At 48.9% G+C, this 23,910-nt stretch overlaps 9 protein-coding genes across 9 annotated transcripts; 5 read left to right on the top strand and 4 right to left on the bottom strand.

The window, feature by feature from the left end:
* Window positions 1–250: 250 nt before the first annotated feature.
* ASPSYDRAFT_161725 (metallophosphatase domain-containing protein) lies at window positions 251–1,240 on the top strand (the record flags this gene model as incomplete). The annotated part of the gene is made up of 1 exon (XM_040843022.1): window positions 251–1,240. One exon carries the CDS (start codon window positions 251–253, stop codon window positions 1,238–1,240), a length of 990 nt encoding a protein of 329 aa, XP_040697666.1.
* A 1,688-nt stretch (window positions 1,241–2,928) lies between these two features.
* On the top strand, window positions 2,929–4,285 carry ASPSYDRAFT_162111 (60S ribosomal protein uL4; the record flags this gene model as incomplete). The annotated part of the gene is made up of 4 exons (XM_040843061.1): window positions 2,929–3,038; window positions 3,147–3,241; window positions 3,311–3,461; window positions 3,523–4,285. 4 exons carry the CDS (start codon window positions 2,929–2,931, stop codon window positions 4,283–4,285), a joined length of 1,119 nt encoding a protein of 372 aa, XP_040697665.1.
* A 5,994-nt stretch (window positions 4,286–10,279) lies between these two features.
* Window positions 10,280–10,813, top strand: ASPSYDRAFT_505631 (uncharacterized protein). The gene has a single exon (XM_040848109.1). The coding sequence runs from the start codon at window positions 10,357–10,359 to the stop codon at window positions 10,744–10,746; it is 390 nt and encodes a 129-aa protein (XP_040697664.1). The 5' UTR covers window positions 10,280–10,356; the 3' UTR covers window positions 10,747–10,813.
* A 535-nt stretch (window positions 10,814–11,348) lies between these two features.
* On the top strand, window positions 11,349–14,389 carry ASPSYDRAFT_36089 (uncharacterized protein; the record flags this gene model as incomplete). The annotated part of the gene is made up of 3 exons (XM_040845391.1): window positions 11,349–12,313; window positions 12,375–13,287; window positions 13,361–14,389. 3 exons carry the CDS (start codon window positions 11,349–11,351, stop codon window positions 14,387–14,389), a joined length of 2,907 nt encoding a protein of 968 aa, XP_040697663.1.
* Window positions 14,390–14,709: 320 nt separating this feature from the next.
* Window positions 14,710–15,137, bottom strand: ASPSYDRAFT_94353 (uncharacterized protein; the record flags this gene model as incomplete). Its single annotated transcript, XM_040852960.1, has 3 exons — window positions 14,710–14,793; window positions 14,857–15,053; window positions 15,119–15,137. The coding sequence occupies 3 exons, from the start codon at window positions 15,135–15,137 to the stop codon at window positions 14,710–14,712; spliced, it is 300 nt and encodes a 99-aa protein (XP_040697662.1).
* Window positions 15,138–16,264: 1,127 nt separating this feature from the next.
* ASPSYDRAFT_1163245 (uncharacterized protein) lies at window positions 16,265–17,937 on the top strand (the record flags this gene model as incomplete). Its single annotated transcript, XM_040840129.1, has 3 exons — window positions 16,265–16,367; window positions 16,507–16,743; window positions 16,793–17,937. 3 exons carry the CDS (start codon window positions 16,265–16,267, stop codon window positions 17,935–17,937), a joined length of 1,485 nt encoding a protein of 494 aa, XP_040697661.1.
* A 396-nt stretch (window positions 17,938–18,333) lies between these two features.
* Window positions 18,334–19,497, bottom strand: ASPSYDRAFT_94351 (uncharacterized protein; the record flags this gene model as incomplete). Its single annotated transcript, XM_040852959.1, has 1 exon — window positions 18,334–19,497. The coding sequence occupies one exon, from the start codon at window positions 19,495–19,497 to the stop codon at window positions 18,334–18,336; it is 1,164 nt and encodes a 387-aa protein (XP_040697660.1).
* A 602-nt stretch (window positions 19,498–20,099) lies between these two features.
* ASPSYDRAFT_94350 (uncharacterized protein) lies at window positions 20,100–20,525 on the bottom strand (the record flags this gene model as incomplete). Its single annotated transcript, XM_040852958.1, has 2 exons — window positions 20,100–20,113; window positions 20,243–20,525. 2 exons carry the CDS (start codon window positions 20,523–20,525, stop codon window positions 20,100–20,102), a joined length of 297 nt encoding a protein of 98 aa, XP_040697659.1.
* Window positions 20,526–21,825: 1,300 nt separating this feature from the next.
* ASPSYDRAFT_505109 (lytic polysaccharide monooxygenase AA11 family protein) lies at window positions 21,826–23,771 on the bottom strand. Its single transcript, XM_040848094.1, has 2 exons — window positions 23,725–23,771; window positions 21,826–23,546 (listed from the first exon to the last, which is right to left on the bottom strand). Exon 2 carries the CDS (start codon window positions 23,483–23,485, stop codon window positions 22,283–22,285), a length of 1,203 nt encoding a protein of 400 aa, XP_040697658.1. The 5' UTR covers window positions 23,486–23,546; window positions 23,725–23,771; the 3' UTR covers window positions 21,826–22,282.
* Between the last annotated feature and the right edge of the window lie 139 nt (window positions 23,772–23,910).

The raw sequence follows: 23,910 nt of genomic DNA, 5'->3' as shown, positions 1-23,910 counted from the left end.
ATCAAATAGATATACCTTTTTATTAGCACACCACCATAACAAAGTTTTGCATTTGTAAATTGCATCCCAGCTCAAACTCAGCGCTCTGAGTCACCGACAGTTGCCTTGATCCTCAGTCTCCTCTCCTCTCAACTATCTCCTCTCAACCACCCACTTACATTTTGTTTTTACTTGATCGACTCTATTCCCGCGTCCTACAACGCGACAACTTCCCCTTTATTTCAACTCACTTCACGTACATTGTCACGTCATGGCTTCTTCAAACACCCCGACCTCACGTCCCAACATCAAAACACGTTTTCTCGTCCTCTCTGATACCCATGGCCACGAGATACCACCGGAGTACTTTGAGTGCCAGGCCGACGTAGCCATCCACTGTGGCGACTTGACCACAGAATCTAAAATCGAAGAATTCAGGTCCGCCATCAACATCCTTCGCAATATAAAGGCACCCCTCAAGCTGGTCATCGCTGGCAACCACGACCTCACGCTGGATATCCCTATGTTCCAACGAAAAGTCGCAGAGGTAAACCCACCCTTGGAACCGCAGTTAGTCAAAAGAGAATATGGTGACTATGGAGAGATTAGGAAGTTGTTCGACCAAGCTGGCACAAGCGGCATTGTTCTCCTCGACGAAGGCACCCATCATTTTACTCTCGCAAACGGTGCATCACTGAAGGTATATGCAAGCCCTTATACCCCCTCGCTTGGCGACTGGGGTTTCCAATATCGCCCTGATATGGGCCATAACTTCGAAATTAGTAACGACGTCGACCTCGTTATGACGCATGGGCCGCCCAGGGGCATCATGGACACGACTTATTCGCGTGAGCGGGCCGGTTGCCCCAACCTCTTCGCGGCTATCGCTCGCGCGCAACCACGGATGCACTGTTTTGGCCATATCCACGAAGGATGGGGTGCAAAGCTAGTAGCGTGGCGGGAGATAATCAGCGAGACGCCCTCACATCTCACCGACATCGACAACGGAAGATCTACAGTGGTTGACAATCTCTCCAGGCTCAACCCTGGAACTCGACTCCGCAAAACGAGCCTTTACGAGGCGTCCCCGAACCTCTCGCAATCAGGCTCTCAGACACTCTTTGTTAACGCCGCTGTCAAGGGCACTGAGGAATCTCCGCTGCAACCGCTGTGGCTTGTTGAGTTCGGTCTTCCCCCTGCTGCATGGCTAACGCCCTTTGAGGGCCCCGTTCCTTTTCTTTTGGACTGTTTTGCCATTTAGTTCATCATATACTGTTTAGAAATATGTTAATTTAACTGGCAATGACTGGCGATTTCTTCTTTTCTCTTTCTTTGCTTTTTTTCTTTTGACTCTCTTTTCAGAAAGTTACCTTCGGACCATGTCCCGTGTATTTCTAGGATTTCATTGCTTGCACCATGTTATCAGGGAATAAGGAAGCATACCACAACCGTGATCATTTAATGTGCTATTTATTATAATGGACTGTTCTCAATACCAGTAGCAACCTAATTCTTTTCACCTCTTCACGGTTACGAAATCTGGAGCATATACGTATATTCTAAGTGGACCTGTTTTACGGAATTACCGTAGTTCCAAAGCATTTCTTGGGGATATCAAGCAAGGAGTGAGGACGTCACGGAACAAAACCTATATACGCCCATGCTGTGGAACGGATGCTTGAATCGATGCATAGTTGGGCTGGATCTTAGAGAGGACAGTTACTCCTGGCTATACATTTGGATCACAATTTTTAACAACCGGGAGCTATTTACTCTAGCCTTATTAGAAATGGGCATACATATTTTCTATTTTACTTATTACTAGACTGTGTCCATCTGTTTTGCTGCTCAACTAATCAGTGCTCTTTTTAGCAATTAGGAACCTCACATCTGCCTAGCCATGAAAACTGCTAGACTGACGATCTGACTTGTCAGCTTCTTGCACCGTACGAAGATAATACAAAGCTTCCGCCAGCAAGGTGCATTCGGAATCGGTCGTTTCGTCATATGAACCCTTCTGCTAATTCGCTTGGTCCGCTCATTGTACGCGCTAAAAGCACTGGGTTCTCGTATATCTTCGCCATATATAACGGGAACTAGATTAGGTAGTATATTGGCCAAAATCTAGGCTGTAATTCAAGCTATCAAGATTCAATTTCAGAACAAAGCTGTATAGATTATACTCAAAATTTAAAGACTTCATCTACTAGCTTTCCTCTAAGGAATTTTCATCGATGGAACATCGGCCAGGCATACTTCAATGATGTCAGGGTACATAGACCAATAGACCATGGTCGATTTTTGGCTATAGAAGTTCATATCTTAATAAAACGACCACATATAATTACCAATTAACAGATCATACTGTATTGCGGCTGAAGACTCGGGGGATATATATTTAGTTCGAGCCAGCAGGTCAATACTCATTAATCTATGGTTCTAAGTCTTATTTATAAGAAATGAGATAGCTAAAAGGAAATAGATCTCAGTAAATTTTCTTTTCTCTCAAAAGCTTCCTCTATCTAAAGTATAACATATGATCTCTGACGGTAGCTTTTCAGATAACTCCGATTTGGCATGAAAACCGGCGAGGTTTCAACGACCAGGCGAGAAGCTTACAATAGGAGCCAATGGTTGATTCTATTATCTATTGCACCGTAAATTTCGCTCTAGCAACGATTGACCATTCTTGCCGGAGGGAGACTAGGAACACAATCCGAAAACATTGCCTTTCTTGCAAAGGAAATATGGGTGGGTCCAAAGAGCGGGAGTTGAGTGTCTGCCTGAGGCAAGATTGCCAAGACTTTGCACGACCCAATCTGGTCGCAGGGTTAGGGCTTTCCCGCACACGATGGGCCGGGATGCAAACTAAGCGAAAATTTCCACTACTTCGTGAGAGACTTCGATCTGCAACTTCGAACGACGACAACCAGCCTCACGTCGACAACAATGGCCTCTCGTCCTACCGTCTCTATCGCCTCCGGCGAGGGCAAGCCCACCGGGGCTACCACCCCTCTGCCGGCTGTTTTCGCTGCTCCCATCCGTTCGGATATCGTCCAGTATGTGCGAACTTTGCTTTTCAACGCAGGAGGATCGATTGGCTTTGGGGATCGCAACTCTTAGATATGAGAGAAAAGAGAGAAATTGGACTGACGGTTGAATTACAGGCAGGTTCACACCGGTATGGCGAAGAACAAGAGACAGCCCTACGCTGTGAGCGAGAAGGCTGGTGAACAGACCTCCGCTGAGTCCTGGGGTACCGGTATGTTTTGGACAATGGACAACTGAGCAGGGTTAGGAAGGCAGCGTGTGTGCTGACTTGGATATTTAGGCCGTGCTGTCGCTCGTATTCCCCGTGTCTCCGGTGGTGGTACTCACCGTGCTGGTCAGGCTGCGTTCGGTAACCAGTGCCGCTCTGGTCGCATGTTCGCTCCCACCAAGGTCTGGAGAAAGTGGCACCAGAGGGTCAACCTTGGCCAGAGGTACGGATGAAACAACGGAGAGATTGAATAGCAGTAGAATTTTTACTAACCAGCGAGATAGACGTTTCGCTACCGCCTCTGCCCTGGCTGCCTCCTCCGTCCCCTCTCTCCTCTTCGCCCGCGGTCACCGCATCGCCAACGTCCCCGAGGTTCCCCTCGTCGTTGACTCCAAGACCTTTGAGAATGCCGCTATCACCAAGACCAAGGCTGCTATCGCTCTCCTCCAGGCTCTCGGTGCTGGTTCCGAGCTCGTCAAGGTCTCGAAGTCCCGCAAGATTCGTGCCGGTAAGGGTAAGCTGAGAAGCCGCCGCTTCCGCCAGCGCCGCGGTCCTCTCGTCGTCTACAACCCCGAGACCGACGGCAAGGAGCTTGTCCGTGCTTTCCGCAACATCCCCGGTGTTGAGACCTCCTCCGTCTTCACCCTCAACCTCCTCCAGCTCGCCCCCGGTGGTCACCTCGGTCGCTTCATCGTCTGGACCTCCTCTGCCTTCGAGGCCCTCGACACCGTCTACGGCACCACGAACTCTCCTTCCGCCGTCAAGAAGGACTTCGTCCTCCCCTCCAACCTTGTCGCTAACGCCGACCTCACCCGTCTCATCAACTCTTCTGAAATCCAGTCCGTCCTTCGCGGCCCCAAGGGTGAGGCCCGCACCAAGCGCGCCAACGTCCAGAAGAAGAACCCTCTCCGCAACAAGCAGGTTATGCTCCGTCTTAACCCCTACGCTGCTGCGTTCTCTAAGGAGAAGCTTGGCCAGAAGTCTGTTGACGGTGGCAAGCCTGAGTCCACGGCTGAGTCTTTCATCAAGACTCTCCACGAGAATTAGACGTCTCGTTCTTTCTCAGGTTTTAGTGTCATGTTGATGGTTCCGGTTTTAAAAATGGTAGCAATAAGCAAATGAACGGATTTGCAATACCCTATTTCGTCTTTATTTAAATACTCACGTGTAATGAATATGTAATTGATTCAAGCGTGGATGGATTTCGTAGCTTTTAAAGTACAATTAAATGCCTAAGTACGGATTGCATAGTAGAGTATATTGGACGATTGAAGTGTCTTTCTATGCTCACTACTGGAAGCCCCCGGATTTTACAGTTCCGCCCTGATCATCTATGTTTACTTAATCGTACACAGAAAAGAGCACACGTTGCTCTTCCGAGGCCTCGTTGAACATTGAAGATGCGACAATTGGACCGTCGCAACTGGGTGGCTTGGCCGCTGCAGGTAGACTAGCAATGCTCCATAGTAGTGTCGATTCGACATCTGGACTTTACCAGACCCCTCGCAATAGTATCTCCCTTCGGTTTAGCCTGCGTTAACTATAATATCGGATCAACTATGACCAAATGTCTCACAATTCAACCGACGCTATCTGAGTGGACGATTAGTGCCGGCTAATGCCATGAAACCACGCTACTTCGTAGCTCGTCTTTCGGGGCATCTGCCGTGCGTCCACAGTTCGATTGGGGAGCCTTGCTCGTATGAATCCCGAAAGGGCCCAGGGCACGGAACATCGGGAGTTACATCCAGATAAAGTAAGGCGGGGCTTTGCCTTGCTATCTGCTACGCATGTGGCATGTGCAGATGACCGGGCACGGAGAAATGGAAAACGAGGAGGAATTCTTCCGGGTGGCGATATACGGGGACGACTGGCGACGTCTAGACGAGGGATTGGACCAGCTCTACAACGGATGTCTTTCTGTTTGCTGGCCGGGCTCTTATTGGGTTAGTATATGGCATGGCAGGCAACGGTCGAACGACACGGAGAATAAGAGCATGGGAAGAACACGGCGTAAAAAGTTCTGGGCGCGATAGCGAAACCAGGTAGAGAAGACACAGGCCGAGTATAGTTTGTACCATATAATGCCCTCTCCTTTCTTTCTTTTTTCTGAACGATGGCATGACAAAGGATACACTCACCATTGGCGTCTATCAACTCTGATATTTACTTCAGCGCATCTAAGCATAAGCGTCTATCAAGTTTCTGCTGACACTGACTGCACTGTTCTGACTTGTGTTATGGCAGAAGTGGACCGTACTAGGGTTATTGCTCATTTGCGCGCGTAATACTGTACTCGTTGATTTGATCGAGTGTTTGCAACGTTAGGCTGGTTTGGAATAAGTGGCATCTGATTATTCTCGATCGGGCAGGTGGATTCTCTTGGTGGATTCTCACCCTCATGTATCATTGTATGGTTGTTATTTTGTCGGCCTTGAGGCAATATACCAGCATATCCCTGTACTTGTAAAGCGTTTGGAGGTTGAATATCCACAACTATCGGACCAGACAGGCCAAGCGGGCCTATACGCGGAGAACGATTGCTAGGGCGCGGTCCGCTGCTCAACTCGGCTCTCAACGGTTAGGCTTCGCGATGTCTAATCTTACCTACTAGACCACTCATCCCGTTTTCACCGATCCTGGACATACTGATGGATGGCGTCTATACGCCGTTAAACTTGAGCCCTTGGAAGACGTAGCGAACAACTGAATGACGATGGATTAGCTGGCCCAGGGAAACGACACTGTTCGAGAAAATACATAGCTATGTCCTTATAAACCGGGGATTAAGGTCGTTTATGTACTATTTTCCCCGTGTGCGGAACGGGAGAATGTGTTGTGCAACTTGATTGTCATATATCGTGTTTTTGTACCTACTCGTGGCCCGATCCAGAGTCAGTTCCTGCCCGTGCTAACATGTGCGTTTCCACAAGCTGTGGAGTGCAAAGAGACAAGGACACTCATAAGCTAGAAGCTATAAACTGGCCAGGGTAGACTGCGCTGGTGAGCCCTCCTTAATCATGCCGTGTCGCTCGGTGCGCCAGGATGAAGCAGAGAATTCTGGTATATTATAGTAAAGTGAGAAGCGTGTTAAAGTTTCTGAATGATCACCTCTAAGCGAGTGCCGAGATTAGATGGACGGATGGAGAGGAGGCCGCTATTAACGCTAGGCATCCTTACCGTCAAAGAAAGTGAAACCCCCTGCTCGGTACTTGGTATGATCAGAGCCTTCGCACGGGAACCCTGCCAATTAGATTATGGGAATTGTGAGCCGGCTCTGATCTTATATTAGGACCAAGACGTTAATAATTTAGCCGGGAGTTGGGACCTTTAACAAGCGGCGCATAACTGATGCACTAACCATCGTGCCAATACAAGTCATGGCTGGAGGTATAAGGATATTTCGGAATTTCGTACCAAAGGATTCTTCCCCGCTGACCCGGAGTGTTATTTCGACTGATTTTGGATTTTTGTTTTATGATGTATTCTTAGAGATGGCGACTAGTGCACCTGTTATTGTGACTGCAAGTTATGTGGAAATATATTCCGTGGGAACATGCTATCCTGTCGGGTCTACCCGCTGTGCACTTTGCCTTGAGGATTTCACGGACGCACTGAGAAAGCAGTAAGACGATAACAGTGCCTGCAGTGACCTCAATTGGTAATATTGAGCCAATTTTTAGAGAAGTGTACATCCCGAAGACTTGTATGGGCTAAGTAATTGCTGCCATTGCGCAATAGGGTGGGTTATCCTCCCGGTCCTCCAGGGTTCGAGATAAGAAACCCCACAGAAGCTCATCGACAGAGCCCGGAAGTCGCGAATGGTATCCCCGTTCCGCTTGAGAAAACGGCACATAGTTTCAAGGTAAGTGACCCTGTAACCGCCGTCAGGCCCCGTTCATGAACAGGAACCCCAGCTAGATGCATCCTGGGTAGATGAAGGGTACCAAAACGTGATACAAAAGTGTGAGTGAGAGAATAGAATGATCCAGGCACGAATAAAAAGCAAGGATTGTCTTTGTCCGACGACCGGCCGACGGAGGCGATTAATGAAGCGAACACGGCTTCTGCCCAAGGAGGACGAGGATCAACTTTCAAGCCCAATGAAGGAAGCACGTGAGGCCTCCAGCTTCTCAGCCAGAACACATGACGTTGAGTTCCAAAGTCCTCCCTTTTGTCTGCAAGTGCAGATTGGGTTTCTAACCACTGAGTTATGCTTACCGGCGAGGCTGCTGGCATTGCCTTCTCCGTCCGAGGAGCCAGTAGCACAGACAGGGACTATGCGCCACCACCCATTTCAATTTCTCGTTAGCACATAGTCGTGTATGCAGCTCCAGCGGCAACATACAGCTCGACCACTCCCCAGCTCCTTGTAAGCCCACGGCTTCAAGCCAGCGCCTGGCCTAGTGCTGCACTTTGCATGTGGTTGAGGGGGCGATGTCTGAAGTTGATGTGGCTATAAATTGGTCTTCCCCAAATTTCGATGCTTGGGATCTAAAAAGTCAGTGATCTACATGCTTCTACACTAGGATCAGGGCCCTGCTCGGTAAAGGGGATCGTCTAAATTTACGGAGGACGTACGGTTTTATGATGCTTTAGCCTCTTCCGCTCACTGCAGATTCCCCTTTGCACAACCTTTTTGCGCTTTGCTAACGAGCGAGGAGCCTGGTTAAACTTGTCTTCACCAGCACCTCAGCTACCAAAAGGTCGAGTCATTTTCGAATCCCACCTCATCGTGGCGTTTTAGTCCTATCGGGGTCGACCCGGTCCAGTTGAACCCCAGCAACGGGGTCACGACCGCCGTTGGCGCTAGAACACAAACCATGAGGCGAGCGTAAACTCAATTCAGTTTACGGGCCAGCCCCAGTTCTGGTATCAGACCCCCCGGGCGGAAACATTGGCTTCCTTCGCGGAAGGATTGTCGGGCGCAGAGAGAATTGGTTGATTGGCGTGAGCGGTACTTTGTGATGATGATCAAGATCGTGGTTCATCCAGATTGATCTCTTTATAGCTCCGTACCGTGCCTAGGTCCGAGCGGCAGCATGGGGAACTGGAGGAATCAGTGGACAGAAAGCTGCGCTTTCCATTCGACGATTAAGTCCGACAAGGCCCTCGTGAGGGGATGGAAGGAGTCGACCATGATAGGGCAAGCAATCTCGGGACACGCACGGGTAAATTGGATCGCGACTCACATCGCACCAATGACCTCCCAGGCGGAGATTTTCCTTGGCTCGAAAGATGCAAACTCTGGAAAAAAAAAATGACACATGTCAATATTGTACTCAAAAAAATTGTCTACCTATACTGAAGACAACGAGAGCACTGACTCAATGCACCAGAGAAGTGCGTAATTATTGTCAGACAAACGGGTGGTTTATGGGGCCAGCATAGAAGCAAAGAGACCTGGTACTAATAATAACGAGGCTGCAGATCCGATCGCCAGAGCTTGAGACGGAACGAGACAAGTACAGTATGGTCCGCAGCGTCAAAACAGAGGCCAAAGAAACCTGAAACCGGGATTCAGTCTCACCTTTCGATTGCGCGTGTCTTCTTGCAGGAGCTGTGTTTCCACTTGTTTCTTAGCGCAGCCCTCCCCGCGAACGACCAGCACGAACTGGACTCGCGAAACCGAGGCTAGTCTCACTCTCAGATTTCAACCTTACACTTACAAAGGCCAAATTCGAATGGGGCATGGTATGCTAAATAAACAGATATCCACCCTGCCAGAGTCCAGATGTATTCTATCCGTACCCGCACAGGTAATCGAAGCTCCTGTGGGTCTCGCATCTTCGTTTTGTCTTCATCAACCATGGCACCAGCAAGCCGTTAAAAGAGCCCTCGCGTAGCCCAGATACCTGAGTAAGAAGAAATGACTCCGCCTAAGTACTTGATATCCCTGGTAGTCAGTCAGTGCGCACAGGGACGGAGCAAGTAGGAGGTATCTTTTAATGATCGACCGTTGGCTTTGCCTGCCAAGTGAGACGAAATGAAAGGAGCTCAAACATCACGGAACACTCGTGGTTCTGATATCCCAGACAAGACAAAACAAGGTTATTCTCAAGTGCCGTCCCGAGGATGCGAGGAGTCTCCTGTGCTTCCAATGGGCTCGGGCTGTGCAATATGGAGGTGGAAGGATCGTTTGAAACGCCGTCAGAAAATCCTTCTTGCGGGGCGCAGGCGGAACCCAAGCCAGTCAAGCCCGAGGCGAAATGAGAAAAAAGCAAAGCGAAGATGCTCTTTTTTTCGAAAGGGATTTCTGAAAAGGGGGTAAATAATCATCAATTTGTTCGTCAGCGTGGACTTGCGGCTCGGATGAGGTGTCGTCGAACCGGCGAAGAGAGAAAGAACTTGCTTCGGCTCAAGCGAAGCGAATCTATAAGGGGTGGCCCCAAATTATGAGATCCATCGATCAAACACAACAAGCCTGAATCAGCCCTGGGGAGGATATGGCGGGGCCATGATGGGTTGTTGCTGCGGTTCGTATCGCAAACAATCACAGACCCAGATCCAAGTTCTCGAACCGTCGTCCTACTGCGTTTCCTCTTCACTACCGCAACACTCGCTTTTTAGTATTTATCTTTAGCTACTCGATATTGTTTCCTTGGTTTGATTTCCTGTTCCTCGCGTCCAATTCGTTTTGCGTTACTGGGCTCCTCCGTCCTTCTCGTTCTCCGCTGCACCCCCTGTCCACTGCAGGGTTCCCATACCGGGGCATCCTTCTCACCAGCGTCGTCGAAGTCGACTTTCAACCTGGCATCCCTCCCCGCCTCCAAACCCAAAATATACCAGTCGCAGCCCTAGTAGCGAATCGTTGATCGCTGCCCACTAGTCTTGTCCCATCAAGATTTTGCCGCCGGCATGACATCCTTCCCAGCATTCATTGTCCTCCGTTAGCGGCTGCAGTCATCTCGCCAGAGGCAAGCCCTTTTGCCCAATTAGGTACGTGGGAGCGGCTCCTCAGTGTTGGTGCTGTGTCTGTGTTTCCCTTGTGAGATCATCTTTGCTTGAATTCAATATGGGCCCAAAAAAGAAAGAAAAGCAAATTAACGGGAATAATAATAGAAGAGAATCCACGTTTTCACCACCCTAGCCTTCCCTTCGTCTGGTCTTGCATCTGGATGTGGGATGTGGAGGGCACTTCACGTTGGCAAACGGGCGCCTTACACTTTTCTTTACTTTTCCTGTTCATGGTCCCCCAGTCTTTTTGCCCTGTTCTTCTGACCCTGTTCGAACCTGCAGCCCAACATCCGCTACCCGTCTTTGTCTTTTTCTTCTTTTTTTGCCCCTCTGTATTTTGCTCAAGCCTCTTTCTCGGTGAATTAACCATTTGCAGCGTCGGTAACCAGGGTTTTCGACCTCGCTTGCTTGAGTCCACACCGACCTGGATAGACATTCGTCATTCAAACGCCGGGGGGAATCAACTGGGATCCTGCAGCAACCCTGGAATGGGGAGCTCGTTCCGAGAAAGAAACCAAGAAGCAAGAGGTTTAAGGACGTTTGCGCTATAATTGTTCACTTTTAGATCTTACTCAGGTCTCCACTTGCGCTGGTTTATCCTACTTATCCCTCGTGTATGGGAAATTTCAGTAGCCTGTGTGGCAAACCCATCTTCTCTGGCGAAGATTCTTCTCATTGGTTTCAGCTATTCCGGACGATTCGGCCCCAGAAACGGAATAAAGCTCTTTCTTCTGCGCTGGGTTATATACCGAGCCTTGACCGGGCGGATTTCCAGGCTTCCGTCTGACAACCTACACTGGGGCTGAACACCTTCGTCCTGCCCGTCACTCTGAGAGGTCACAAATTTATGACGGCCCAATTTGGTGACGCCTTTTGCGCGGCCGAATATCGAAACGAAAGGCCAGAAAATAGAGGTGTGTACTTTAGATCTGCCAGACGTGGAACGTTCCCACATGTATAATCGTACATGCGGTCCTAACCTTTCGACTCTTCCCAGACTGCTACGAGTCTTACTAGCTCCCCAATCAAGAGATTTTACATCAGCTGTTTTCGCATCTTTCAATAGCTCCTGTTAGAGGTGTGGTGCCACAAGTCGCTTGCCGTTGGGTACTTGACTCGGGTTTCGACTCGAACAACCTGAAACGAAAGCACGATGTCGTCAACTTATTATGTCGGACCTTTCGGGCGTATGTTACCTGCTGCCGATGGTCTCGCGGAGCAAGAACCGGAACGTCCAGCTAACCTATCAGTTCCGGGAACTCATCCATATCAACTCCCACCGCCACGCACTTCGGCGCCATTACAGTTTGGAACCGACCCATTTCTACGACCACGGAACCGTGCTGAGAGGGGTGATGAAAGTGGAGAGATGTCAGGTTACTCTAGAGGCCCAGACTACCAACAGGCGAAAGAGCAACTCCCTTCTGTTAGCCAGCTTCTTACACCAACAGCGCAGTTAAGCCGTTCACCATCACCTTACAATCCCCGAAATTTTGGAATACTCTTACCTCCAAGCGAAACAGGGGAGCCTCTTGAAAGATTGCACCATACTGAACCTAACACGCCTTCTCAGGAAGTGCGACCAGTGTTCTTCGAAAACCCTAGGGCAAATGTGGATTTGATGGTTTCGCCGCAACCTCAAAGCCTACCTCCTATATCTCATATCTCCACTCACGCAATTGGACGTGATACCCCAGCATATCTAAATTTCAACCCGAATCCATCTCGCACGTCATATCCGCCTAGCCTGCACCGCCGGTATAGTGACGAGTCAAACGACAGAACACCGGTAGCAACCGCCCCGAATGCCAGCAATTTGGGGTTATTCAGCGCTACTGGAAAATCTGCGAAGGCGCAGGTGCGCCCACACGTCGTGGACGAGAGGTATATAGATGGTGAAGGGTTGTGTTATATATACGCGGATGGGTCCCACTGCCCTAAAATCATTGACGGCATTCCGGTTAATGCCAACTGGGGAATTACGAAAGCCGGTAAACCAAGGAAACGATTAGCCCAGGCTTGTCTCACATGCCGAGAAAAGAAGATAAAGTGTCACCCTAACTTGCCGAAATGCGACCAATGCCAAAAGTCTGGGAGGGAGTGCAGGTTTGAGAGTGCGTAAGTATTCACGAAACGCAGGGGGTAGGGACCATAGCGTTAATTGCTAACTTGATCACAGACCGCGTGGTCATCGTGCGGCCTCAAGAGCTTCACAATTCGCGAGGAAATATGACATGAGAGATAATCCTACAATGGGCAACTCTAACAATGCAGGTACCTCCAGTTCACTATATTCTGTTGCGAGGGCTTCGGAAAGTTCGAACTCCCTTTCGGGGACAAACTCCCAGTCTCCTTTATCTGATGATTCCATGCTTACGCCTCCTGCTGTGGATAGCAACCGTGAGAGCATTACCGATTTGGACCAACAATATACAACTAGACTACCGCAAATATCTTGTGGGAATGTGAATATGCCGAGGTATTCCACAGAGAGTGTTAACTCGGGCTTCATGGACTATGCCGAGATATTGACGGAAATCAAGGATCTAGACTCCCACGAACCCCTGGCGAACGACTGGAGAGTAGATCCTCATACAGTCGACCCGGAATCTACTATACATCTTACCGAAACGTATTTTACATTTGTCAATGACCGCTTGTATTATATGTTTCCACGAAGGCGTTTCCTGCTCTGGTTGAAATCATGTCATACCAAATCACTTGATGATAAAATGCTCGTCTATTCTATCATGGCTTTAGGATGTATTTTCTCCGACCGGCCTGATAGGATAGCGGCCATGAAGAGATACTCTCGCACCGCTCGGTATGCACTCGAGCATAACCAGCACAGTCTTTCTTTACAGCTTGCCCAGAGTCAGATCATAATGAGCCTCTGGTACCACGCGGTTGGCGCGCTGGTGAAGTCTTGGGATGCCGCCGGCGCTGCGCTGCGAACAGTGTGCGGCCTGCGGTATAACGTTGAGATGGGAGGAGTTATCGTGGAGCAAGGCCAATCCTGCGAGTACGGCCTGCATCCCCAAGCCCTAATTGAATGTCGCCGACGAACTTTCTGGATCGCCTTCTTAACTGACGTAAGTAACGTATTAGACTATGCCCGAATCCCCTACCTTTATTTCTTGCTTAACATTTCTAACTATCGTATAGCGTTTGTCATGTTTTTATGCGCCTTCAACTACCTTCATCTCCTCTCAAACAGCATTTTTGAGGCTTCCTTGCCGCGAAGAAATCTACGAGGCCCAGGAGTACACGACGGTGCCGTTTTTCCAAAGCTTTTTGAACCAGGTCCCTTCCTATGATAATGAAATGTCCGGTTTAAGTGCAATGGCACTTTTGATAGACGTTATATCCATATGGGGAGATATATCGGACCATGTTTTCCGGCTGTCTTTGACCCCGGCAGAATCGTACAACAAGCTTTTTGAAGATTTCTATAATACCATGATCCATCGATCAGACCAGTGGCTTTCAAGACTGCCGAACTACTTGACGTTTACCGCGATGAACCTGGAGAGAAGTATCCAGGGGGGAAAGGTCGATTCATTCATATCAATCCATCTCTTATACCATGCTGCTCTATTGAAGCTGAATCGATACGCACGTTCGCAGCTTCTGCGACCAGGGATGGTGTCAAAATATGTGCATATAGCCAGGAATCACGCGGTGGAAATTCTTCGGACCGCGCTCGCCCTGGAACGTTATGTCTCCAACTACAACGTGTCTCCGACGACAACCGAACCAGTGGCCCCAAAAGGCACTTTGGTAAACCCGTTCCTCGGTTATGTGATACTGTCTGCAGTTGATGTCCTCAGCGCCGGTGGACTAGTGATCGATCTACCGGAATGTATCAACCTGCTCCATGGCGGACTAGAAGTCATCAGAGAACTCAGCCTCTTCTGGGTTAGCATGAAGCCCTTAGTGTCACTGATCAATGCACGTTTGGATGCACTCATGGAGGCTTTTCATCGAGTGGATTCCGGAGGAAAAGTAGCTTTTCTCCTAGACGGGCCGTCCCTGGATAGCCAGGTACAGAACGAAGTTCAGAAACAAGATTCATCCACCAACGAGGACTTGATGTATGGAGGACTTCCTTGGGAGCAACTTTTTCTTGCATTTGGTTTAGTTGATGTTCCGTTCTCGATGCAGAACATAGTTTGGATCAGACCCCGAAGTTGAGGATGTTGACTGTGATGATTGATGTGTAAGATACGTAGCGACCAGTCGATGACACAGAGTACGCTTTACACTTAATATGGGATCTTGTTTTGTGTATTTCTCTTGATATGTTGCCTCTAGTCATGAGGCAAAGACAGGCGTTGATGGCTTTTCTAGCAACCATAGCGGACATGAATTCCAGCATGAGCTATAGATAATACTCTGATTTTGCCAATTAATTACCACATTAGTTACGGTATCTTCACGCTGAAAACAGTGACCGAGTCAATTCCTCATTTCCATCCTCTCGGCAGACTTTTGCATCGTCGCCCCCTCCATCTCTAGTATACGCACGCGCACGCTTTCGTCGCGATCCCCTCCACCTCCACTTGTATGGCGGTCTGCAGGCGTTGGTCCTCCTTCTTCTAGTGTTGCGCTCGCTTGTCAGTGTTTGCTCGAACAAAAATCCCATTCTAAACCATAATTACCAGCTCATCGAAGGACATCGCGTTGGTATCCTTTTTGCCCCTATGGGCCCCGCCGCCATCCTCCTTCTTGTCCTTCCTGTCTTTCTTCTCCTTCCTGCCCTTCTTCTCCTCCTTGGCCATCCTGGCCTTGGTGACCTTGTTTGGCCAGCGGTTGCAGGGACCGGCCCCAGTGATAAACCCGCCGCCGACAAAGATTGCTTTGTTTATTATCTGGCCCGTAGCTAGTCAGCATTTGAATGGTTGGAGCCGCTTCCAGGCTTACCGTAGAGGGGGGGGGCCATGGTGGGTTGATTTGCTATTTGCGCGGTTAGCAAGGTATGCTACCTTCCGTACTTGGATGTGCAACGTCTACATACTTGAGAATATATGTGGCTAATTCGAATTTAGAGGGTAAGTCGGAAATCACTTCATCATCTTTACGGGTTCTAACTGCTAGTTAACTAACATATATACCTGGCTTACTTAGCAAATTCTACAACGGTAACTATCAATTAGAGGGGGCAAGCTATTGTGCACTAATTTCAGATAGTATAGAAAATCGATTAATTCAACCTATTGTCTAACACTTATGGTTAGTGTTGTTTCTTTAACAGGGTTGTCTTATTGTGGTTGTTTGTTAATCGGGTTATACAATAGACAACACAATGCAGCAATGGCAACAATAAGATAAAATCACAATAGAATAGAGCCTGACAAAGGTCAAATCCAGCCCAGGGCATATTTTCACATTACACTGCTAGAGAAAAAAAGTCATGCACAGCTGGTGGCTAGCCAGGTCTCTCCATCATATTGGTCAGCAACAGATCGGTTTTCTGGACATGAAATTCTAGCGAAGCAGGTAGAAAAGTTATCGCAGCACTGACAGCCCTCTCACCACATAGGATAGGAAACAGACCCTAAAAACTCCTGAAGTAAAGTAAGGGATAGAGTAGAGTAAATGAATAAATTTAGAATACAGTACCTGCCTTCATAGGAATTAATGATCGAACTCGCTGTTTCAGTACTGAGTATTGCCGTGGAAAGGAGCTAAGGGATTTTGGTAGAGCCTCTGTCTTCAACACCCTTGGTTCCATCTGTTACCTACTGATATCGATTACCGAAGCAGTTTGATTCCATATTTTATCAAAGGTCTATCCGAGGATGGGTCTCGTTTTCATGAGCTTTAGCAGTGGTGTATTCCTTTCACAACAGTACCTAAGTCCTATTCTGTCTGCTTCCATGGAACTTCACGTACCAGCCATCTGTCCATAATCTGTCCACACTCTGTCCATATAATTTGCACGACCTTAACTCTATTCACCTAACAAGCTTCCGCGTCCATCCTAGATACGTCATGTCCTGGATACTTCTAACAAGACAGCAATTTTTCATTATCATCCTGCGACTATTCCGCCTGGCATAGCACACAATGGCAATAAACATTCACCCAATGCTCGATTTCACTCGCTGTATACTGTGCGGATGTGCCACTGCCACCCCGACTCCAGTCTGGCTTGACGCAATCCGCGTGCGTAAGTTCTCGACCTTGTCTTTTGCCGGTGGTTTCTCACGCGGTGCTCTCAATTCTATCATGTCAACAGGTTCACTGACCATATTCATCAATCAAAGTACATCATACAGCCCGCGGATGGGTAAACTTAACGGGGATAGTCAGCAGGTATAACCAGGTCGCTGCGGGGGCTCACGAGAGTAGGAGAATCAGCTTCGGCTACTGCTACTGCCTGCCGACGCCCTGGCAAAGCCGGCATTGTGTGGACATCCCAAGCGGGAGATTTTTCGTTTTGCATGAGCAGTGCTGGCGATATGCAAGGAAAAAGCTTTACCCAAGCGGTAAACCTAATCTGAAGGAACTATATGAAATATTATGTGAATTACCGCCATCGAGGGGTATGTATCATTGTGTGCTGTCTTGTCTTTGCATTTTCTAACCAAATAGTAACTGACGATGATGGTGCGTGCATAGACCCTGCATATTCTGGCCCTAGCCAGTATTACCCTTGTAGAGAGCAGAGTCTGGAGGAATTCCTCCAGGGTGACAAGGAATTTCCTGAGCCCTCCAGCTCCATGATGGAGAAGACAAGCTCGTTTTACAATCCCACCGATCCTTTCCGACGACTGCCTCTGGAAATCCGTGAAAAAGTCGCACTTTTACTTCCCAGCCACGAATTCCTGGCCTTGCGTCGAGTCTCACGAGTAATGAGTGCCGTCTTCCATGACAACTTCTTCTGGAAGTCGCGGTTCAGACGAGACACTGATTGTGGATACCTCGATTACATCGTCTGCGGCGTTACTGGCCTTGATCAAAGCGAGCTCCAGAATCAGAACACTGACTGGAGGCTTTTTTATCATGCTTCCATGAAGATCGGGAATAAATTCGAGACTACCATCAAGGTTTGGGAAGTTGTCCAGTGGATAAAGGATGTTATTGCTGCGCGGACTGGCTTGCATGCAGCACCATTGTGGTTCTCTGGACGTGCACTACAGCATTATCACAATGACTCTTGCGCTACCGGTAGAAGAGTTGAAAGAGCCAAAGTTTCACCCTCGCTGGTTAAAATTGGAGTGACGATGGTCTCGAGCAAGACGGTTCACGAGAGGGACAAATTCTGGCCACGTTGGAAAGTATTCGATACTGAGACGGACATCCTAGCAGTGGAGCTCATCAGCAAAGAGCACGAGGATATCACTCTAGGGACCAGAAACAAAAAATCAAAGAACATATGCCCTAGGAACCTGGACAAGGCAATGGACGCTTACTACCGCCAGCAAAATATCAGGAACAAAAACAAAAAGGCAGCCCCCGAAAGCCCATTCGATGGCAATGGTGTCCGTGTACTTTTCAATGCAAAGCCTGAGGACTTCAATGGATTCCGTATAAGATACTTCAATGAGAAAATCTCGTCTTTGGGAGTGCTGTGGAAGAATATCGCGTATTCCTTCCATAATCAGCCACAGGCTTTCGGATTTGATGCCAATGATGAATGTGTATTCGACATTGGAATGCAAATGCAGGATGTAGTTGAGGTTGTCGCTACCTTTGAGGTTCGTCACTCTCAGCCTTTGACTCTCTGCTCTTTATAACCACGCTAAAACGTTTGAAACGCAACCTAGGGTCGTTTACTTGTAGACTTGGGTGTCAGAGGATATTAGATGGGCCAGCCAATGTAGATATTGGAGGCTGAAGGGACTGCTTGACGCGGCAAAGTTGCATTAAAGCGATGGGACCAAAACCTGACAAAGTGCGTTTTCGCCTCGTTAGCAAAATGGAACTACTTGACTTTAATGAATGTTTCCGGATTCTAAAGGCTTCTTGCCCCGGACGAGCTGAATGAAGGCTGCTCCGGAGAGAACGCAGGACGATTTACCAAGAATCTATATTGGGTATAAGCAGAAAACCATGAATGTATTAAAAATTGCTTTTATTATGTCTACAAAAACTCAACCGAGCATGACCCAAACACGCAAAGGAACCCCTAACTAAAGCTTAGACTTATGCTTAGAATACCACCCCCTCACAGCCCCGGTAACCCTCCGCACATCCTCAACCCCAATATCACAATGCAACGAAAACCTCAAAAGCGGCGCATCAGGCGAAGTCGCCGGTGCCAAAAACGGCGCCGCCAGAATCCCACTATCCGACAGAAACCGATGCAGACCAGCCAGTTTATCCTCGTTCTCCATATGCACACTGACAATCGCACAGGGAGTATGCTGCAACCCACCCGCAACAGGCGCAACCTTGTTCATCTCCTGCCGGAAGAATGTCGAGATGTTGAGTAACCGCTCGCGTCGAGCGTCGGCGGCTTTTATGACCTCCCAGATTGCGCGGATGCGCACGACGTCGTTCTGCACGAGGCCTGAGGAGAATATAAAGGGGTATGAGCGTTCGCGGACATACAGCGCGTTCGAGCTGAATACTATACCGGCGCGAGTGGCGTAGGCCTTTGCCAGGCTGGCGGTGACGTAGTCTGCATCGGGAGCGAGATTGAGGGAATGCAAAATCCCGAGGCCCTGTGTTCCAAAAAGGCCGATGGAGTGGGACTCGTCGACGAGGAGGATGCAGTTGTGTCTCTTTTTGACGGAGACGATCTCCTCAAGGGGTGCGAAGGAGCCCGTGGTGCTGTAGATGGATTCGACGAGGATGAAGCCCGGCCCGTGCTTTTTGATTTGAGACTCGAGGCTGGCAGGGTTGTTATGTTTGAAGAAGTGCAGTTTGACGCCGCGGGATGCGAGGCCATCGTAGAAGGACATGTGGAGGAGTTGGTCGGCGTAGACGTGCATGCCCTGGTGGCAGACGGCGTGCATGACTCCGACGTTGGCGGCGTAGCCGGACTGGGCGAGGTAGCAGTCTTTGCCGAACCAGGCTGTGAGGTCCTTTTCGAGGGCAGTGTGAGGGTCGAATTCAGAGAGGAAGGCAGAGGAGCGGATGTTGTCGGTGGCGTCGCTGGAGATTGACTTGATCAGGTCGTCAGCTTGCTTGGTGAGGACGTCTCTGTGGTGGGCGATATTGAGATAGTCGTTGTCACCGAGGATGATGGAGTGGTCTTTGTTAAAGGTCATCATGATGTCCTTCCATAGACCGTTCTGGCATTTGGTCCTGGTCTTGAAGTAGTCCGAAATACGCTTGTTATGGTCGTCCATTTTGTCGATTTGTATGAGGTTTAGTCTGAGATGGGGTACAGGATAGGATACCGAACAGTAAGAAACCGTGGAATGGCTACCAGGGGACAAAAGAATAAAACAACAGGAAAAGTTCCACTTGCAAGATGCTCATTGTTATATCTTAGCCAACGAAGCACGTTAGTGAAGATCTTAGGGCTATGAAGGCCTAGACGTGACCCCATTCATTATGCTTTCACTTGGTGGTAAGCACTTACCTTTAATGAACCTATGTAGTTTTTATGACGGAATATTCACTATAATGATTTTCCCATGTCCCTTTACCCATTTTCTGCATTGATCTGGGCAGGTGTTTGACCTGTTGTACGGTGATATGAGATGCATCAGACCAGTTGTCTGTTGGTTACTTCAATCAAGTTAGGGTTCCGACTTTCTATTCAACTTGTATTCGACAAGTAGCAACAGTCGTTCAGCTCCTTTGTACACATGTGGGATTAAACTGACCATTGCCTGTACACCATACTCGAACTGCTCTACGTCAGGGGTTTGATCTGACGCCCGTTTCATCCGTAGAGATCAGATCTTTAGTCAATCCAGGAGCCCAGGCGCTTGCCAAGCAACGTTCAAGTTTCTTTACCTTCATCGTGTTAGCAAGACCATATCTTGTATGAGTTTTACAATTTCAAACCCCCGGGATACAGAATTCAAATAATAGAGAAAAAGATAATACCGGATTCATATTCTGACACCTTAGAGCATTACTTACGCTTATCCTCGTCTGTAGTACTCTGTGGTACAGAATTCTCTGAATCCGGAGTACTCTTCTTCTTAGGACGTCCAGGGCGCGTGGCATCTTCGTAGTGTTCCTTTTTAACACGTAGAGACTCTTTTGGATTGTATCCGCGGTCTTTTGCTTTCTTTACAATGTCCTGAATTGACCGCACAGGAACATCGACCATGGCTGAAATCTCCTCAGTTCGAATACCAACCCCATGCAAAGTAAGGATCTGGACGCGAAGCTCTGGTGGGTGGTATCCTGAGGCAGGCATCGCGGAGTTTCAAGGGCGTTTAGGGATCTCAGTAGCTTGTAAGTATTTTATGAAGATAGGAACGGTTTAGATGGCATGAGAAACTTAAGGAATCGTGAGAAACGCGATCTGAATAGCTTCGAAATTGAGGTTGTCGCGAAGGATTGAAGGAGTGGAAGATCAAAACAAGGACAGAGTACTATGTAGTTAGTTGGATGATGTTCCATTTCCTTACTATTTACGAGTAGAATTGAACTGACACTAGCGTCGCGCGGATACTTTTGGGGCCCACTGCTTTCTGAAAGTGAAAGCAAACCACATCGATATAATATGTCTCCCTCGGACCATGACGATATAATTGGAGCTGCTGAAGACCAGCAGGGGCACCGCGGAGAATCTACCAAGTCACGACCTGGCGAATAAGCCCTGGTTTTGCCTCCTAATAGCGTACATGATCTTTGTTCCCGGGGTATTATGACCGAGGCAATATCTAGAGAATGCCGCAATCTCAGACCCAAAATTGCAATAATAGGATGATTTCATCTCCATTCCTGATTCCTGACATCAAAAGCGCTGGCGCATATACCCCTCATTGATGCCTGAGCTCCTGGCACTCAGAGTCCCAAAGCCTGCACCCAACCGAAAACAGTTCAAAATCCTGCATCCTGCCCAGAAATCAAGGCCCTATAGATCGAGAAGCACAGATCAAATTAGAAACCCTGAATCATTAGGTCGGTATGTACCTGATCTAAGCGCCGTGATAAAGCCCACCCCAGAATACAAACATCATTGGTCGATCTGCGATCTCGCAAAACGAGGAGAGAGGATCTCCACGGGCGGGGGCATATTTGACACTGACAACTGACAAGTGACTTCAAGACAGCCAGGGTCAATCAGATCATGAGACAAGGAGCTAATAAACAATGTGCTCCACTGCAAAAATGGGACCAGGATTCAGGATTCAGGAAATTCCAAGATAGTGGGATCGTGGCTTGCTACTGGCAGATCCTTAACCGCCGGCGCTAAATTCTGACGAGTTGTCGACTGACAGCTCGCAGTAGAGAAGCACAGAGCTTCAGCGGTATGACGTGGTCGTGGATCTTCCTGCAGAAAGCGCTTTGTTTTAGGTTTGCAAGGGGTGAGGCGAGTTTATTTTGGGTTTATGTTTTGAGGTTGAGACTGCGTTTGGGATTTGGCTGGTGTCCACTCTAGATAGGTTGATGTTATTGGGTCGGACAACGATACGTGAAGCAGGACGGCGGTTAAGCGACTAGAGTTGTCTACTTCTACATCCTGTCAGTATGCAACTGCGAGTTTAAGTTCGTTTAGATTGTGACGTGGTTGGGGTCGTGGGCGTAGCATGGTGGTTTGACGGGATGGAGTGAAGATGGAAGCGCTCTCGGGCTATTATCATCGTATACCAGCTCGAACCGGTGACTTTCGATCTGAACAGTGTGGAGCCTAGTTAGTGGTATTTTATAACTATGCAGGGGGAGCGTTCTACAATTCTAGAGTATCCACACGGTGCACGAAGAATATCAGAAAACCCAGGCAGCAGGCCAATTGGATATGAGATGGTATCTGGCGCCCAATGCCCTATATATACTATGCTAACTCACACCCGCTGCGTCCAACAAATGTAAATATATGAAGCGAAACGAAAAATAAAACAGTCCCATGCCAAGCGCATGCAAGGCCACAACACTAAGCGAGTAGAAACGAATGTAAGCTTTGCATAAGAGTAAACGTACCATCCGAGCCAGCGGACGGGTACGCATCTATGCGTGGTTGTGACCGTGCATGCGCCGGCGCTTCTCCTTGAGCATGCGGGACTTGACCTCGACAGCCTTGACAGCGAAGTCGGCGTTCTGGCCGGGGGTGCACTGGGTACCGCTCGACATGGCTTGGACTTCCGTCCATTGACCGCTGGCGCAGCGCTGGAAGGAGGACCCTCCAACACAGTTCCAGGCACCCTCGTCGGTACAGGCACCGGAAAGCGCACCCTCGGTGGACCCTGAAGAACCGCCGGGAGTTGAGGTTGGGGCGACAGTTGGAGCAGCAGGGGAGGATACGAAGGTCGATGACGCGGTGGGAACAACGGGGCCGGGCGCCTGAGTGGTCTGTCCGGTTTGGATTGGGGCAACACCGGCAGCTCCTCCGACACTGACTGAGGCGGTGGGTGTTGTCTCGGACCCAGCACCAGCGTCTGCAGAGGTAGGCTCAGGGGCAGAGCCACCACCGCCGTTCATACCAGCGTCTCCCCAGGTAGGCGAACCAGTGTTACAGACCTCACTGGCATCTGCGATAAGATGGCTCTCATTGTAGGACTCAACGTCATCACCAGGGTTGGGGTAACGCGGAGATTTGGTTTCCTCGGTCTTGCAGCCGTTGATGTTGGCAATGAACATATCAGGATAATCTTCAGCACGCTTCTCGACCGCGGCCACATCGGATCTCTTCGAAGAGGAACCGCCACCCAGAGTAATCGGGGCGCAGTTCATGTAGAATTCACGGTTTCCAATGCGGTTGATCCAGGTCCACGCGAGAGTATACTTGCCATCCTCGAAGCTGTCGGGAATGGTAAAGCTAGGCGTGAAGGAGCTCTTCGCACTCGCGTCATTTCCCGTGTTACTGCCGCTTTCGTTGGGGTCCATACAACCTCCCTCGATGGATTTTATGACGCTCCATTTCGTTTCCTTAGTTGGAGCCCGGTCTTTGGTGATACTAATCTGGCAAGAACCACCACCGTGTGTAGCACCGCCCTGGAACTCCAGTTTTGAGGGCTGACCCTGTGTCAGGTGGTTCTCCTCAGTGACTTCGTAAGAAGAAACCTTGCACGGGAAGTCACTTCCTGATGCATCAATCGGTTTGTTGTCCTTTGGATCAAAGCTGTATGGTACGGGGTTGACCATAACCATATGGGCATTGACAAGGGAGGAGCCGAGGAGGGCGATTACCGCAAAAGCCGACTTGGTGAACATTTTGATGGATTTCGACGATTCGATGGCTGATAATCGTTCGACAGTTGAATGAGTGTGTATTCTGACCGTACCAGACGAATCAGGATATATATATAGACAGGAAGTGGTAAAAGAAATCTGGATACGAGTTAGTCAATGGACATCGTATGCTTATATAGCACGAGTGTAACAATAATGACTAGTACACCATTGACGAGCAAGTATCCAACGAGGACAAGATGGGGTTGCCAAGGCAATACCTTTTCTTAGGGTAGGATAGGAATATCCTAAGACGAAGGGCTCGTTGTCACTTGATGTCTCGAAAGGAATGTCGGTGGTCTGCCACAGGCAAAAGCACCAAGAAGTTTTGGAAAGGAATGAGACAGGAACTAGCCTGTAGAACTGTCGAACGAATTCAGGTAGAAGGATCGAAACGCGCTGCGTGA

This window comes from Aspergillus sydowii (genome assembly GCF_001890705.1).
Source record: "Aspergillus sydowii CBS 593.65 unplaced genomic scaffold ASPSYscaffold_15, whole genome shotgun sequence".
Classification (NCBI taxonomy): Eukaryota; Fungi; Ascomycota; class Eurotiomycetes; order Eurotiales; family Aspergillaceae; genus Aspergillus; species Aspergillus sydowii.
This window is presented reverse-complemented; position numbering and strand designations above follow the sequence as displayed.

Bases quoted from the DNA above. Each gene is read 5' to 3' on its own strand.
- ASPSYDRAFT_505631 (XM_040848109.1), top strand. From the start codon at position 10,357: ATGTGGGATGTGGAGGGCACTTCACGTTGGCAAACGGGCGCCTTACAC.
- ASPSYDRAFT_505109 (XM_040848094.1), bottom strand. From the start codon at position 23,485: ATGTTCACCAAGTCGGCTTTTGCGGTAATCGCCCTCCTCGGCTCCTCC.